The sequence below is a fragment of the Scyliorhinus canicula genome, unplaced genomic scaffold (genome assembly GCF_902713615.1).
Source record: "Scyliorhinus canicula unplaced genomic scaffold, sScyCan1.1, whole genome shotgun sequence".
Lineage (NCBI taxonomy): Eukaryota > Metazoa > Chordata > Chondrichthyes > Carcharhiniformes > Scyliorhinidae > Scyliorhinus > Scyliorhinus canicula.
The window spans coordinates 327,727-345,895 of NW_024055479.1; the positions used below are offsets into that span (position 1 = coordinate 327,727).

An 18,169-nucleotide genomic window follows, 5' to 3' on the forward strand; every position below is an offset into this window, starting at 1 on the left:
AATTTTTGTTGTCAGAAGTAGGCTTACATTAACACAGTAGTTAAGTTACTGTGAAAAGCCCCTTGTCACCACATTTTGGCGCATGTTTGGGCACATAGAGGGTGAATTCAGAATGCCCAATTCAGAATGCTCAACAGTGGTTTTATTTTCATCATCCATTCTATAAGGCGGACGTATAACCCCGAAATTGCACTGTATTTCTACAATCACTGGTAGCCAGATCAGCCCCCCCCCCCCCCCCCCCCCCCCACACACACACACATTTCACATTGGGGACACCAAGAAGTGCGGTGAGAACATACCGAGATACGACAGCAGATTATTGAGGGCGGGGTTTAGCACGGGAGGTTTGAAATATCTGTTGCTCGTTTTACTGGAGTGTGATTAACACGCCTCCGTTTAAAGGCCGTGTGCTTAACACTACTATGGCTCTGTATGTGTAATTATGCTCGGAGTCGCCAGGTGCCGTAACAGACACCGTCACAAGTATATCAAGGTCAGGTTCAAAGTAATAAATCCGTACACCGATTAGTAAGTCCAAACGATTGGTGTTTATTATAACAAATATAATAAATACACATGCATACGCTAAAGAGACTAACTTACTTCTAATACTAAACAACTAAATACTTATCTAGACAGGAACAGGCAAGGTCAGGGAGCAAGGCCTTCGTCCCGTTCTTGGTCTGTAACTTTCTGATTCTCAAAGTTGTCAAGGGCTAGCAAGGTCTGGATCACGTAGCGATCGTTGTGTTGGCACTTACAGTTCGATGGCTGGTGCTCAACGGCCGGTGATGAAACTGGAGTCAGGAAGCGATGTAACAGGTCTGGGCCGGAGCAAAACAACAGACCTGGGCCGGAGCAAACAACAGACCTGGGCCGGAGCAAACAACAGACCTGGGTCAGAGCAAACAACGGACCTGGGCCGGAGCAAACAACAGACCGAACCATGTGCGGGACCTACTCTTATAGGTCCTAGATGTCCCGTGCCCCTTGGGGCGGGTTCTTTCACCTGCTAGGTATCGATTGGGTCTTTCCCAATTGATATCTTTCAAACTCCCCAATCTTAGGGTCGTTCATCGATGGGTGGGGCGGTCCCTACGGCTCTTTGTGTTGGTTGCTTTGGCGCCATTCTGTCTGGGCGTCTTTGGAAAAGTATCCATCGATATTTAAATGTTTCTATTGTCCGGGGTCTGGATCTGGATCACCTCATTACTATGCAGATCTGTTTCCCATTTGCACCTTTGGCTGAAACTCTGCACCTAGCCAGAAACTGGTTTATGTACGTGCAGAATGCAAAACAGTCTTCTGCGAGCTGTTTGTCCTCACTAAGACTGTTTTTCCCTGCAGCCTTAGCAGTTCTCCATTTTGTAGCCCAGTGTCCATCTTAGATGGCTACATACCCTCCTTGTGATCCTCACGAGAAATTGTGAAGGATCACCTATGCATGTTTCTTCGAGTGCCTTTGGGTGCCCTCTTTGGGTTCCCTGACCTTAGCAAGTTCCTGGGCGTCTACTCTGTCCTTAACTATGGCAAAAAAATGTTAACTCACATTTCTACTTGGCGCTATGTCAAAGGGGACATGCATTACCAATAACCGGGAACCTCTATCTATCATAACTACTCTCCTTATCTCATTTTAAACATTTTATTACAGTCTAAAAAAAAACCTTATCCATTCACACCACATTACATGTCACTTTCTGACTCGGCAGTCGAGTTCAGAACAATATAATACATTAGTGTCTTTATTAACATAGTGCTTTATTCATTTCCTGGGCATCAAGGGGTTGGGGGGATTGGTGAAAACCGAAAATAGGGGATTGAACTCCGTAAATGGTTGAGGGGCAGGAACGGGAGGTTCTCCTTTTCTATTTCCTCAACCTGAGGGTCTGTACTATGATGCAGAGAATTGCAATCACCAACAGTGATTCAATCACATACGACATTGAGTACCATGTCATGAATTTTGTGCACCAGGTCTGAACTTCGCTGATCAGTGCTGAGCACGGGGGAGTTGGTGTGAGGGAAACATTAATGGCGGGGGTTGTGGGGGAAACGTGACTTGCTTCCAGATGTACAAATACAACAACGTTTAAAACTAATAGGTAGGCTTCCATCATGGTCTTCTCTGTTCTCTTTGTCCTCTTCCTTCTGTATGGCCGATCCTTGCCATGAACCCTCTTTCGACATTATAAAGCTATGGGATCAAGCACAGTATCTGTCAATACACAGTTTAATATCCGTACTGTTAGTGTATCTGTCCTCTTATTCCAATTGACCCTTAAATGACTGGCCAAGTCACTCCCTGTGACTCCCCTCATTTTTTTTTCAAAAGCGAATTTAGGAGCAGAAATACACCTAACAACTTTCCTCCTGCGAGCCGTCTCGCAGGCTTTGCAAATTTACCATCCGAATGTTCCTGGATGTAAATAGCATGTGGGATGGCGGCCTAAGGGCTACGGAACGAAAAATGAAAGCAAATTTTGAAACGAAAAAGTCGAATGAGTTGCGTATGGGCCGCTGCGGGTAAGATTTGGATGGAATCCCCGGGTAAGGCGTGCTGTGCCGTACCCAAGCTTGGCTGACCAAAGGGGGGGGGGGGGTTCTCAGACAGGGCGGGTCCTCAATGCCGTTTCTCCACTGTCTGAGCAACCTGAAATGAATGGGCAAGAATGTAGTCGTAGTGGAATTGCAGCCTCTATTCCCAGAATATCGGGGCACCAAAAAACAAGGGTGGAACTCTGCACCTGGCCAGAAACTGGTTTCTGTACGTGCAGAATGCAAAACAGTCTTCTGCAAGCTGTTTGTCCTCACTAAGACTGTTTTTCCCTGCAGCCTTAGCAGTTCTCCATTTTGTAGCCCAGTGTCCATCTTAGATGGCTACATTGTGCAGGTTAGGTGGATTAGCCATGCAAAATTGCCACTTCGTCTCCAAGGACATGGATGTTGGGTGGGGTTATGAGGATGGAGTGGGCATGGGTGGGGTGGGCCTGGGTGGGGTGCTCTTTCAGAGGGTTGGTGCAGACTCGATGGCCCGATTGGGCTCCTTCTGCACTGGAGGAATTCTATTACTTTGGAACTACCACCCTTAAAATGCAGTGGAAGCAGAGTCCTTGAACATTTCTGAGGCAGGGATGGATAGATTCTTGATAAGCAAGGTTATCAGGGTCGGCAGGAATGTGGAATTGAGGTTAAACTTTTTGAGTGATGGAGCAGGATTGAGGGGCCGACTCCTAGTTTGTGTGTAAGGAGCAGGCCTGAGGGGCCGACTCCCAGTTTGTATGTAAGGAGCAGGCTTGAGGGGCCGAGTGGCCTGCTCCTAGTTTGTTTGGAAGCATGCAAGTACAGCAGGCGGTAAAGAAAGCAAATGGCTTGTTGGCCTTCATAGCAAGAGGATTTGAGTCGAGGAGCAGGGATGTCTTGCTGCAATTATACAGGGCCTTGGTGAGGCCACAGCTGGAATATTGTGTGCCGTATTAGTCTCCTTATCTGAGGAACGATGATCTAGCTAAAGAGGAAATGCAGCAAAGTTTTGCCAGACTGATTCTTGGGATGGGAGGGTCTGATGTATGAGAGATTGAATCGGTCAGGATTATATTCACTGGAGTTCAGAAGAATGAGGGATCTCATAGAAACCTATAGAATGTGGGCTGCACGATGGCGCTGTGGTTAGCACGGTTGCCTCACGTCACCGAGGATCCAGGTACGATCCCGGCCCTGGGTCACTCTCTGTGGGTTTTGCGCATCCTCCCTGTGTCTGCATGGGTCTCACCCCCACAACCCAAAGATATGCAGGGTAGGTACATTGGCCATGCTAAAATTACCCCTTTAAATTACCCCTTAATTGGGAAAAAAAAGAATTGGGCACTCTAAATTTATGTTTTAAAAAAAGAAACCTATAAAATTCTAACAGGGTGAGACAGAGTAGATTCAGGAAGGATGATCCCAATAGTGGGTGTGACCAGAAATAGGGGTCACAGTCTGAGGATATGGGGTAGACCATTTAGGAGAGAGATGAGGATAAATCTCTTCACCCAGAGAGTGGTGAGCCTGTGGAATCTGTCGCTACAGGAACTAATTAAAGCCAAACATTGCATGTTTTCAAGAAGTAGTTAGATACAGCACTGAGGGTGAAGGGAATCAAAGGATATGGGGGGAAAGCGGGATTAGGGTATTGAGCCTAATCAGCTCTGATCGTAATGAATGGTGGAGCAGGCTCGAAGGGCCAAATGGCCTCCTGCTCCTATTTCCTAAGTTGCTCCGTATCTATGCATGTAAATGGTCCAGGAGGTATGAGGAAGAATGTTTTTACACAGCCAGTGGCAATGACCTTAAACTTGCTGCCAATGATGGAGTTTGGAAATAGACACAATGAATGATTTTTTTAAAAATTGGACAGAAACCTGAGAGAAATAAAGCTGTGAGGATAGAGAGATAGAAGAGAATGAGATTTGGGAATGAGACAGGAAGGCGCCGGAGTGTTGAGTCACCGGGCTAGCAGATTGGCTGGTCAAGGGAGTCAGATGGTGGGGGGGAAGCTACAGCCAGTAGATGGCAGGGGTGGGGGTATCGGGGGATGAGGTGAGGGGAGGGGGGGTTGTTCTGCTTGGGAATGAGACAGGAAGGCGCCGGAGTGTTGAGTCACCGGGCTAGCAGATTGGCTAGTCAAGGGAGTCAGATGGGGGGGGGGGGGGAGCTACAGCCAGTAGATGGCAGGGGTAGGGGCATCGGGGGATGGGGTTAGGGGAGGGGGGGTTGTTCTGCTGATGGGAGAGGGACTTGAAATAGACACTGGAAAGGAGGTCGAGGGTGGAGGCAGCCAAAGGGCGGGCCAGGAATGGCGCGACGCACGGACCAGGGGCCGGCCCGAGTAAGGCTATGGCTGACCGGCGGGGTGGGGGGGGGGGGGGTTGGGATGTGCCCCCCGACCAGGCTGATCACCTGGAACGTCAAGGGACTGAATGGGCCGGTTAAGAGGGCGCGGGTGTTCGCGCACTTGCGGGCCCTGAGGGCGGACGTAATTATGTTGCAGGAGACACATCTGAAAGTGTCAGACCAGACCAGGCTAAGGAAGGGCTGGATTAGCCAGGTCTTCCACTCGGACTTGGACTCGAAGTCCAGAGGGGTGGCAATCATGATCAACAAGCGCGTGCAATTTGAGGCAGAGGGCATATCCGCAGACAGGGGGGGGCAGATACCTGATGGTACGGGGCAGACTGGAGGGGAGAAGAGTGGTGCTGGTAAATATATATGCCCCGAACTGGGATGACGTGGACTTCATTAAAAAAGTGCTGGGGAAGATCCCGGACCTGGATTCTCGCAGGTTAATAATGGGAGGGGACTTTAACATGGTCCTTGACCCGACTTTGGATCGGTCGTGTCCCAGAACGGGTAGACTCTCAGCAATGGCAAGGGAGCTGAAAGGGTTTATGGAGCAAATGGGGGCAGTGGATTCCCTGGAGAGATAGATAGCCAACAGGAAGGGGCTACTCGTTTTACTCGCACGTCCATAAAGTATATTCCAGGATAGATTTATTTGTACTAAGCAGGGACTGTATGGGGCAGGTAAAGAACACGGAATACTCAGCAATTACCATTTCAGACCATGCCCCGCATTGGGTGGACCTGCAGTTCGGGGGAGCGAGTTATCAACGCCCGCAATGGAGGCTAGATGTGGGACTGCTGTCGGAGGAGGGGATCTGCGAGAGGCTTCGGAAATGTATAAAAAATTACCTGTAGGTGAATGACACAGGGGAGGTCTCAGCGGCGACCTTGTGCGAGGCGCTAAAGGCAGTAGTGCGGGGGGAGCTGATTTCAATTGGGGCCCACAGAGCCAAGGCAGACCGGGCAGAGATGGATAGATTGGTCAGGGAAATGGGTCGGATAGATGAAGAGCACGCGGAGTCCCTGGAGGAGGTTTTACTCAGGGAGAGGCAGAGGCTACAGGCGGAACTGGGGGCACTATCCACGAGCAGGGCCGTAGAACAGCTTAGGAAGGCGAGGGGAGTGGTGTACGAGCATGGGGAAAAGGCTAGCAGACTGTTAGCTCAGCAACTCAGGAGGAGGGAGGCGGCCACGGAAATAGGTAGAGTGAGGGACGAGGGGGGGGGGGCGCAAAGTGGAGGACCCGGCAGAATTGAATAGGGTATTCCGGGACTTCTATCATAAGCTGTACACTTCGGAGCCGCTGGAAGAACCGGAGGGGATGAAAAGGTTTCTGGACGGGTTAACATTCCCAACAGTTGGTGGGGGGCGAGTGGAAGAGCTGGGGGCCCCGATTAGAGTAGAGGAGGTATTGGGGGGCCTTAAGGCTATGCAGTCGGGGAAGTCCCCGGGGCCGGATGGATACCCAGTAGAGTTTTATAGGAGGTTCTCTGAGCTGGTGGGCCCGGTCTTGGCGAGGGTTTTCAATGAGGCAAGGGACAGAGGGACCCTGCCGCCGACAATGTCACAAGCCACCATATCTCTGATATTGAAGCGGGGTAAAGACCCGGAGGCGTCCGGGTCCTACAGGCCAAACTCCCTGATTAATGTAGACACCAAGCTCCTGGCAAAGGTACTGGTGGGTAGAATGGAGGACTGTGTACCGGAGGTGATTGGGGAGGATCAATCGGGGTTCGTGAAAGGTAGGCAGCTGGCGACCAATCTGAGGAGATTACTCAATGTGATAATGATGCCCCCGGCGGGTAGAGAGGTGGAGGTAGTGGTGGCAATGGACGCCGAGAAGGCCTTTGACCGGGTGGAGTGGGACCATCTATGGGAGGTGCTCAGACGGTTTGGGTTCGGGGAGGGATTGGTGGATTAGATCAAATTATTATATCAGGCCCCGAGGGCCAGCGTCAGGACCAACAGAGAAGTGTCGGAGTACTGTAGGTTGTACCGAGGGACCAGACAGGGCTGCCCGCTCTCCCCACTGCTGTTTGCGCTGGCCATAGAGCCGCTGGCGATTGCGCTGAGAGCCACAGAGGGTTGGAAGGGGATGGTGAGGGGCAGGGTTGAACACAGGGTTTCTCTTTATGCAGACGACCTGCTCCTGTACGTGTCGGACCAGTGGCCGGGATGGGAACTATACTGGGAATGCTGAGGAAGTTCGGCCAGTTCTCAGGATACAAATTAAATACGGTCAAGAGTGAAATGTTTGTGGTCCAGGCAAGGGGCCAGGAGAACAGATTGAGAGGGCTACCGTTTTGGCTGGTTGAGGAAAATTTCCGGTATTTGGGAATCCAGGTGGCACGAGACTGGGGCAGGCTGCATAAGTTAAATTTGGCCAGGGTGGTGGAGCAAATGAAGGGAGAGTTTCGGACATGGGATGGGTCGCTGGCAGGGAGGGTGCAGACTGTAAAGATGACAATCCTCCCTCGATTTTTGTTTATTTTTCAGTGCCTCCCGATCTTTATCCCACAGTCCTTCTTCAAAAGAGTTAACGGGCTGATCATGAGCTTTGTCTGGGCGGGAAAATCCCCGCGGGTAAAGAAGGTGATGTTGGAGAGGAACCGCAGCGAGGGAGGGCTGGCTTTGCCGAGTCTGGTCAATTATTACTGGGCGGCCAACATCGCTATGATAAGGAAGTGGATGGTGGGTACGGGGTTCATTTGGCAGCGGGTGGAGGCGGCTTCGTGCAGGGGCTCCAGCTTGGAAGCCCTGGTCACGGCTCCTCTACCGCTGCCGCCGGCCAAGTACACCACCAGCCCGGTAGTGGTGGCGACCCTGCGGATATGGGGCCAGTGGAGGAGGCATGTGGGAGAGATGGGGGCGTCTGTCTGGGCGCAAATCTGCGACAACCATCGGTTTGCCCCCGGCAGTATGGATGGGGGGTTCCGAGTATGGCGGCGAGCAGGGGCGGGAAGGGTGGGTGATATGTTCCTGGAAGGGAGCTTCACGAGTTTGAGGAGCATGGAGGAGAAATTTGGGTTGGTAAGGGGAAATGATTTTCGATACCTACAGTTGCGGGACTTTGTTCGTAGACAGGTCCCATCTTTCCCACGCCTCCCGCCAATGGGGATCCTCGACAGAATAGTCTCTAGGAGGGAAGAAGGGGAGGGCAGAGTCGCGGGTATATATAAGGTGCTCATGAGGGAGGAAGGGTCCCAGACAGAGGAACTGAAACTTAAATGGGAGGAGGAGCTAGGCGGGGAAATGGAGGATGAGCTGTGGGCAGAGGCCCTGAGTAGGGTAAACTCGACCGCGACATGTGCTAGGCTCGGGCTGATCCAATTTAAGGTCATTCACCAGGCCCATATGACGGTGGCTCGGATGAGCAAATTTTTCGGGATAGAGGACAAATGCGCTAGGTGCGCGGGAGGACCAGCGAACCACGTTCACATGTTTTGGGCATGCCCTAAGCTGAGGGAGTACTGGGAGGGATTTGCGGGGGTCATGTCCCAGGTGCTAAAAACAAGGGTGGTGATGAGTCCAGGGGTGACAATTTTTGGGGTTTCGGAAGACCCGGGCGTCCAGGGGGAGAAAGAGGCCGATGTGTTGGCCTTTGCTTCCCTGATAGCCCGGCGATGAATATTATTGGCGTGGAGGGACTCAAAGCCCCCGAAGACTGAGTGGTGGCTTGTGGACATGTCGAGTTTCCTGGGGATGGAGAAAATTAAGTTCGCCTTGAGGGGATCTGTGCAGGGGTTCACCCGGAGGTGGCAACCATTTATTGACTTCTTTGCGGGAGAGTGAGTGTCAGCACGTGGGTGGGGGGGGGGGGGGGGGAGGGGGGGGGGTAGAGTTGAGAAGGAGGGAAAATATGGCGGGTAGTACCAGTGGGAGGGGAGCGGGCTTGTGCAATATGTTACGATGGAAGTATTGAAAGTACGTGGATGTTTGCACATTTGTGCCTTTTTTGCTTTCTTTCTGATGATGTCTGTAACTGTTTATAAAGCCAAAAACTACCTCAATAAAATTGTTTATTAAAAAAAAACAAGACAAGCAGACTCACACAAGGAAATAAAACACAGTTGGAACCATCATCATATGCAGCAGCACATAGTGAGAAGACAGTAACACAGACATGAGGGTATACACTGCCGCCCACATTAGCACACATATATGGGCACACGGAGAAGCACGTTAACAGCTTACACACGGATAAAGAAAGACATACATGAAATACAGCAGAGCATTCGGATGCACACAGTTAAATGCAAACATTAGCGTGCTCATACACGAGAGGACACGAAAACACACATTAGTACACAGGGGACGTATATATTTCAAAACATAGTCATATAAATCTATCAATGCATACATACACGTATTAACACATCGACACAGACGTATATACGCGCGCATAAACATTCGTATATTGATAGATATGTGGTGCAGAAGGAAACATATCACTACATATATACCAGGCCAGAACACATAAGCGCGCATTAACACAACTCTGAATAAATAAACATAGACTTCAATACAAAATATCTCATTCATACAGAAACATAGACAGAAGCACGAAATGCACAAACAATCACACAGGTTAAAACTCATGGCACATGAACAATGAAATGAACGCTCATAAACACATTTGGACAGACAAACCGTTCAAGGCAAATCACGAGTTAGTTCAGCATTAAAGACAAACGACAAGATGAGAGTATATTTCTAATATAACATTTAATGGGCATATTCACCAAAATCTATCCCCATTTAATAATGTTCCCACTAACGCATAAGTGTTCCATTACCATAAACAACTAAGACAGGAACTGACGTCCGAATTCTTAGCAGAAATATTACAGTTTTCAAATAAGAAGCTCAGTGAACTTCCCTCAATATCAATCGTAATAATCTCACATTGTAACAAATTGTTCAAAAATAAACTGAAACTAAATAAAAGCTGCCATGTTTTCGACCCGGACTGTTTGAGGAACGTAAAGGAAGAAGAGCTGTGTAGACAGTGACAGAGATCGGTTTCTGAGTGGCACGAACTCAGCAGAGTGGGGATAAAGGGATCTTTTTCATGATGGCAGGCGGTGACTAGTGGTGTGCCTCAGGGGCCCGTGCTTGGACCACAACTTTTCACAATATACATTAATGATTTGGAAGGAGGAATTGAAGGCACTGTTGCTAAGTTTGCAGATGATACAAAGATCTGTAGAGGGGCAGATAGTATTGAGGAAGCGGGGGGGGGGGGGGGGGTGGTGCAGAAGAACTTGGACAGGCTAGGAGTGGGCAAAGAAGTGGCAGATGGAATACAATGTGGGAAAGTGTGAGATTATGCTCTTCGGAAGCAGAAATTGAGGCATAGACTATTTTCTAAATGGGAAGATGCTTAAGAAATCAGAAGCACAAAGGGACTTGGGACTCCTTGTTCACGATTCTCTTCAGGTTAACGTGTAGGTTCAGTCGGCAGTAGGAAGGCAAATGCAATGTTAGCATTCATGTCGGAAGGGCTAGAATACAAACCAAGGGTGGACTTCTGAGGCTATATTCCCGTACCAGCCTCCCCAAACAGGCGCCGGAATGTGGCGACGAGGGGCTTTTCACATTAACTTCATTTTGAAGCCTACTTGTGACAATAAGCGATTTTCATTTCTTAAGGCTCTGGTCAGATCCCATTTGGAGTATTGTGAGCAGTTTTGGGCACCGTATCTAAGAAAGGATGTGGTGGCCTTGAAAAGGGTCCAGAGGAGGTTCACAAAAATGATCCCTGGAATGAAGAACTTGTATGAGGAACGGTTCAGGACTCTGGGTCTGTACCCGTTGGAGTTTAGAAGGATGAGGGGTGATCTTATTGAAACTTACGGGATACTGCGAGGCCTGGATAGTGTCGACGTGGAGGGGATATTTCCACTTGGAGAAAAACTAGAAGCAGAGAACACTCTCAGACTAAAGAAACGATTCTTTAAACCAGAGATCAGGAGGAATTTCTTCAGGCAGAGGGTGTTGAATCTGTGGAACTATTTGCCGCAGAAGGCTGTGGAGGCAAAATCACTGAGTGTCTTTAAGACAGAGATGGACAGGGTTTTGATCAACAGGTGGATCAGGGGTTATGTGGAGAAGGCAGGAGAATGGGGATGCGAACAATATCGGTCATGATTGAATGGCGGAGCAGACTCGATGGGACGAGTGGCCTAATTCTGCTCCTATGTCTAATGGTCTTATAGAAGATGTACAATGATTATTAAATTCGAGAATATATTACTCACTTAAGAAAGATAAAAGGTAATATGTATAATAACACAAGATATCCTGGAGGGAAACACAATTTAACTACATTTCCTCGGCTCCATCCTCGTAGAAAACACAGACCACACCTGGACGGAAGACTATGAGGATGATAACGGCAACATCTGGACAACCGCTTCCACATTCATCACCCTGTTCTTCCTGAGCATGTAGTACAGCACAGCCGTTACTCTGGTGAAGGTGAGAAGATTCAATCCACTCACACTTCAAACTGACAGCAGCAGCAGTTTGAAAACTCATTGAACTTTTCATTGATTAAAAAATCTAACACTAATGCCCGAGATCACAAACATCTGCTTCGTTATTTAATCTTCTTTTACAGATTAAGTGACCGGTTGATTCTGCGTAATTATGCATCATTAATTGATGCGTAATTCTGAATGCTGGAATACAAGATTTGTGTTCAAACAGTTTAATGTTTCTGTATCTATTATAAACTTTATTTTGTTCAGGACCGTGAATTATTGTGGCTTTATCATCTTACTGTGCAAGTGTGATTTCATACTTTATCTACTTTGAAACATATTAATAGTCCTTAACTTGATCATGAAGCATCGGTTAATCTAAAGCAACTGCTGAAAATGACGAAGGGAAAAATGAGCAACTTCTTCAGCTCATTTCGGAACTTGGTCTGGGCTACTGCATAGATGAAGGTGTTGTTGCAGGAACTGAGTAACTGAAGCATGTTGGACGTTTCTTGAAATATGAAGTGTGGGACATTGAAATTCAGACCGGTGAAGTAGGCCTCACCTGTAACACGAACATATAGGAAATGTCCAACATATGTGACCCAGAGGAGGAGGAAGCTGAGCGAGATGGAGAAGAGCAGGACAATCGACTTCTTGCGGTTGGCTATCTCTGGATCTCCGTCACTCTCTGAGCCCTTCAGCCTCCTGCGGGCTCTGCTGGCCTCTACAATGTGCCTTACAGTCAGGGCGTTGAGCATCAGAATAAAGAAGAACGGAAGAAAAGGGGTTAATATGTGGTCGAGCCAGTCTAAAGCTTGCCACGATGGAATCGTGTAATAGCTGGACTTAATTTCACAGAACCAGGGAATCTCGTCCAATATGTACAAGGGCTGGTAGGTGAAGTACAAAGGGATGTTCTTGGCGTAGCTCAAGGTAATGACCATTCCTATGACCAGCAGTGCCGTTTTCTCGGTGCAGTATCGGCTCTTCAGTCTCTGACAGCAGATGGATACAAAACGGTCGAAGGTGAAGGCCACGGTCAGCCATACTGAACCATCACGGGTCGCATAAACGAGCACGGTGCTGACAGCGCATCCGGGGGTGATCGATAGGATGCTGTATCTAAAGTAAATGCCACCAATCCGGTTGAGGATAACAGCGGTGACCATGACAAGGAAATCAGTCACTGCTATCGCTACCAGGTAGTAGGTGATACACCGAGAGAGTCCGCACCGTCCTCGGGATAGGATGATGATCGCCATCAAGTTGGCTGTAATAGAGAAAAGAGAGAGCCGTCACTGAGCAGACTCCAAAAACCAGCGACTCCCTGATCCATTCTGCTGCTGAATCCCTCCTGACCTGTCCATTTCGCACCTCCACATTTCAATTATTCCAAAACCATTACTACTTGATGCAAATCCAATGCTGGATTAAACGTTTGTCAATTCATCAAATATCACAATCAGTCCCTGCAACAAACTCCGCTCTCTGGCCACTGGGTCCATTCCCGTGGCTGGCCATCCTCTAAAGTTAGAGACCATTTACAATATTCAAGTCTTGTTTGACGGTGGGATGAACTTCCAAACGCCCACATTCCCAAACCCGTCGGTCATAAGCACCGACACTGCATACTTCGACATTTCTCCACAGCCTATGGTATCGCCGGTCTGAAAGTCTGCCTTAGCTTAAGAGCTACTCAAACCCTTATTTACCACTTTCATATGTCTACCCTTCCAATTTGCATCGCCAGTGAACTCAACTGAAAGGGGCGGTACGGTAGAATAGTGGTTAGCACAGTTGCTTCACAGCTCCAGGGTCTGAGGTTCCATTCCCGGCTTGGGTCACTGTCTGTGCAGCGTCTTCACATCTCCCCGTGTCTGCCCGGGTCTCCTCCGGGTGCTCCGGTTTCCTCCTACATTCCAAAGATGTGCAGGTTAAGTGGATTGGCCATGCGAAATTGCCCTTACGTGTCCAGGAAGGTTGGGTGGTGTTACTGGGATTATGGGGATACGGTGGAGGTGTGGGCTTGGGTGGGGTGCTCTTTCCAAGGGCCGGTGCAGACTCGATGGGCCGAGTGGCCTCCTTGTGCACTGTAAATGCTATGATTCAATGATCCAAAACTGTTGTTCCTAATGAATAACTCATACCACATCCCGTTCAGCCATTGTAAATGTACTGCCTTCGATCACAGCGCCAGGGCCCTGGGTTCAATTCTGACCTTGGGTTACTGTCTGTGGAGTTTTTACTTTCTCACTGTGTCTGTGTGGTTTCCTCTGGGTGCCTCTCACAGCCCAACGATGTGCAGTTTAGCTGGATTGGCTATTCTAAATTGCCCCTCAGTGTCTAAAGCAGATGTGTAGGTTAGGTGAGGCTAAGGGGTTATTGGGAAAGCGCAGGGGACTGAGCCAGTGCGCAGTACTCTTTTCAGAGTTTGGTACATGTTCGAATCGCCTCCATTTGAACTGATTCTATGATTGCCTAACAAAGCCTATATTTCAGCATTCTCTTGATTGTTTCACTTACCTCATGCGGCTTATTAGACTAGTCCCTCCCCATTCCTGTGCCATCCTGCAGCTCAATAACGATTTGTAGCAAATGTGTTGCACTGTTTAACAATATAACGTCCGCACAATGCTAAACATTATAACTCATATTTCTGCAGTCTAATAAATAATTGTTCTATCAGTGTGAAGGGCAATTTATTGACCATTTATTGTCCTGCCCTGTAATACAAAATTAAGTAATGCACTCTAATATATCGTAATGCAATAAACTTTTCAGCACGATCCTTAAAGGGAAGAGATAAGAATTCTGGAGATTCAGAAGAAAAATAAATATTGCAGTTGAGATTCCGCTCTTACCTGGGACACCAATAATAGCGAGTGCCGGGTAATAAATGGCAGAAAATGGTCCATTCGCTGGTCCATGCATCGCCTTTCAGGAACCAATTGAATTCTGCAAGGTGCACATACTAGGTCTGCAAGACTTCCAAAGGGTCCCTCATTTATACCAGTGAGAGTCTCCAGAGGGGCAATTAAATTCCAACATGTACTTTAGTTACAGATCGGTGAATAAACAAATTAAGAGACGAGTACATGCCTTTCATTTGTTCCCTGGGGTGAACTGCTGACTGCAACTTTTGCGGTCCCTCCCAGCCCCAAGATAATTCTCTGTGCCTCCATCAATCAAAACACCTCTTGTTAACTCTGAGCTGAAGTCTGATCTCTGATAAAAATCTGTCTCTTTCAATATCTGACATATTGTGCTTTTAGTTGACGGATACGTTGACGTGGTTTGCGTATTTGTAAGTGTTCTGGTGTTTAGTGCTGTATTGATACACAAATATTGAAATATATTTGCGAGGAAAGAACTTGAAATAACTAATCGCAAACATGGGAGGACGTATGAGGTCGAACCGATCGCAGGCAAATGCTGCACCGTGTGCACACAGCAGACCCCTTTGTTTATCCTCGGAAACCATACATACTGTAAGTGCCTTCAGATGTTCCAGTATGAATTTTAAGTTTCTAGTGAAGAAACAATTGATACCTGGCTGGTGGAATATCAATTCCGATAACATTGGAGCAAGTAATTACCGAGACATGACTCATACGCAATAGCAACAAGTGCAGTGAAAATGGAGGCACGATCCATAAAATCTAGAAATGAACATTTTTCGGACAGTGGGCTTGCAGGCAAAATTACTGAATATATATAAGAAGGAAATAGAACACTAAAGGTGTCAAACCGTGTGGAAAATGTGCTGGGGTATAGTTTTGGTAGAGAACCCATTGTGAACACGTTGGATGGAGGAAACGGCTCGAAGGGCCTAATGGCCTTCTCCTACTACTATCTAAAATGTTTTTATATTTCGATGATGCACGGTGCTGTGTGGTATTACCTGAGATTGCACCTTGTAAACTACAGAGGCATTGTCTAGCTTAGTGTATCATTTCATTATAATATGAAAGCAAATTACTGCGGATGCTGCAATCTGAAACACAAGAGATAATGCTGGAAAATCTCAGCAGGTCTGGCAGCATCTATCGGGAGAGAAAAGAGCTAACGTTTCGAGTCGAATGACTCTTTGTCAAAGCAGTCGTTCGACTCGAAACGTTAGCTCTTTTCTCTCCCTACAGATGATGTCAGACCTGCTGAGATTTTCCAGCATTTTCTCTTTTATTTCATTATAGTAGGTGCAGTATCAGTTACTGCTGTAACACACCATGCCACTGCTCATATCGCACTTGATTTGGCCACTGTTTATACTACACTGTGTTACGTTATCAATACTCCACGAGGGAGGCATGGTGGTGACAAGATCTAATGCAATATAAAAATACATATGGTCTCGTGGACTTTATTTTTAATTTTTCAAATCAAGTGGTAATTTAGCATGGCCAATTCACCTATCCTGCACATGTAATGAAAATGAAATGAAATCGCTTATTGTCACGAGTAGGCTTCAATGAAGTTACTGTGAAAAGCCCCTAGTGGCCACATTCCGGCGCCTGTTCAGGGAGGCTGGTACGGGAATCGAACCGTGCTGCTTGGTAAGCCAGCGATTTAGCCGAGTGAGCTAAACCAGCCCCTGTTTGGGTTGGGGTGAGATCCACGCAGACACGCGGAGAATGTGCAAACTCTATACAGCAGTGGCCCCGGCGGTTCGAACCCAGGTCCTCAGCGCCGTGCGGTAGCAGTGCTAACCACTGCCCCAGCATGTCGCCCTCGTGGAGTATCAATAACAACTGTCCCACCGGACCCCCAGGTCTCGCTGCATTTCCCAGTTTCCTAAACTGCCATCATTCAGAGAATAATCTGCCTTCTTGTCTTTGCCACCAAGGAGGGTAACCTCACATGTACAGTCGTTGGAGATTGGCATGCAGGTACAGCAGGCGACGAGGAAAGCCTATGATATGCTGGCCTTCAGATAGAGAAGGTTTGAGCACAGGAGATGGGATTGCTTTCAAAAGTTATATGGAGCCTTGGTGAGGCCGCACCTTGAGTATTGTGTGTAGTTTTAGTTTGAGGAAGGACATTCTTGCTTTTGAGCATGTCCAACGAAAGTTCACCAGACTAATTTCCGGGATGGCAGGCCTGACATATGAAGAAATACTGGATCGGCTGGGTTTGCACTCACTGGAGTTGAGAAGAATGAGAGGGGATCTGATAGAAACATATACAATCCTGATGGGACTGCACGGGCCAGATGCGGGACGAATGTTCCCGATGTTGGGACTAGGGGGTCACAGCCCAAGTATAAAGAATGAGCCGTTCAGCACTGAGATGAGGCAGAACTTCTTCTCTTAGAGAGTTGTCAACTTGTGGAATTCTCGACCACAGAAAGCCGTGGGGGCCAGTTCGTTGGATATATTCAAGAGGGAGCTGGACGTGGCCCTTGCGGCTAAAGGGAGCGAGGGGAATGGAGAGAAAGTGGGAGTGTGAGATGGAATTTGCATTATCAGCCATGAACATTTGAATGGTGGTGCAGGCTCGAAGAACCGAATGGTCTACTCCTGTTTTTCTATGTTTCTATGTTGATATATATCAGTGACCGAACACATGCAGATATGAAGTTGAAGAGATTTAAACACAGGTTTGTGAGAAAATGGAACCTGTTGCCACATGGAGCTTGGAGCAGAGAGTATTGATACATTTATGGGCAGACTTGGAAATACTGGAAAGAGAACAGTCTAGACGGACACAGGGAGCTGGATGGAAATGGTCAGTTAGATGTCGGGCGGGAGGGGACAGTCTGGTCTGGAGTATATGCGCAGACACAATTTAGTTGGGCCGAATGGTCTATTCCTCTCCCCCAATTTCTATACTATGTAAACCACAGAGAATACTGCGTGCAGACAACCACGGAGAGAATCAGTCATGGGCGGAAAGAATTGAAAATGTCAGAGAGCCGGAAGAGGCAGTTCCCAGTGAGTAACAGTAAAACCCACTGCGGAAACTGAGCAGACTGAACCCAACCGACAACTCAGAGACTTTGGGACAAGTTCCCACGATTACAAGAAACACAAACAGCAAGTTTAAATACATAAATTTAAAGAGAAACGGAGAAAAAAATTAATGAAAGAAGAAAATGGTCAAATCGTAGAAAATGCAATCAGAAACTCTGGGAAATGTTAAACCACAGTCAGTGATTGACCTTTCAACACCGTGTCCAACATCAGTTGGGCCCCATTGTTGCTGTTGATTCGCAATGAATTATGTTGGAGCTTGCTGTGCCTGGTGATAAAATCCAGTTGGGTTACTCTCCTCACAATTATTTTAGGAACAGATTGGCTCACGGATGAAAAGATGTTCCCTTGGGTTTGTCTCTCAGCAAGGAAAAACGGAACTGAATAGTCACATAATCGTGGGGAGCACGGTAGCATGGTGGTTAGCATAAATGCTTCACAACTCCAGGGTCCCACGTTCGATTCCCGGCTGGGTCACTGTCTGTGCGGAGTCTGCACGTCCTCCCCGTGGGTTTCCTCCGGGTGCTCCGGTTTTCTCCCACAGTCCAAAGATGTGCGGGTTAGGTGGATTGTCCATGCTAAATCAGCTCCCACCACCCATTCTGACAGTGCATTTCAGATCGTTAGAGTTTACTGGGTGGAATAAAACATCACCTCACCAACATCCCCATTGGTTTGCATTGTATCAATTTATTGTAACAGTGAATACAATTAAAATGCAATTAAAGTGATAACATTGCCACAAAAACTGAGCAATTCACGCGATTGGCAAATACTCCAGGTTAATCAGTGGTTAAACCATTTTCTTAATCCATGCTCAGGTTT

The 18,169-nt window shown here is 47.7% G+C and overlaps 1 protein-coding gene across 1 annotated transcript; it reads right to left on the reverse strand.

Moving 5' to 3' along the window:
- Nucleotides 1-11,731: 11,731 nt before the first annotated feature.
- On the reverse strand, nucleotides 11,732-12,637 carry LOC119960040 (probable G-protein coupled receptor 139). The gene has a single exon (XM_038787941.1). It carries the CDS (start codon nucleotides 12,635-12,637, stop codon nucleotides 11,732-11,734), a length of 906 nt encoding a protein of 301 aa, XP_038643869.1.
- Nucleotides 12,638-18,169: the final 5,532 nt, after the last annotated feature.

Coding starts and splice junctions, on each gene's coding strand:
- LOC119960040 (XM_038787941.1), bottom strand. CDS start 12,637: ATGGCGATCATCATCCTATCCCGAGGACGGTGCGGACTCTCTCGGTGT.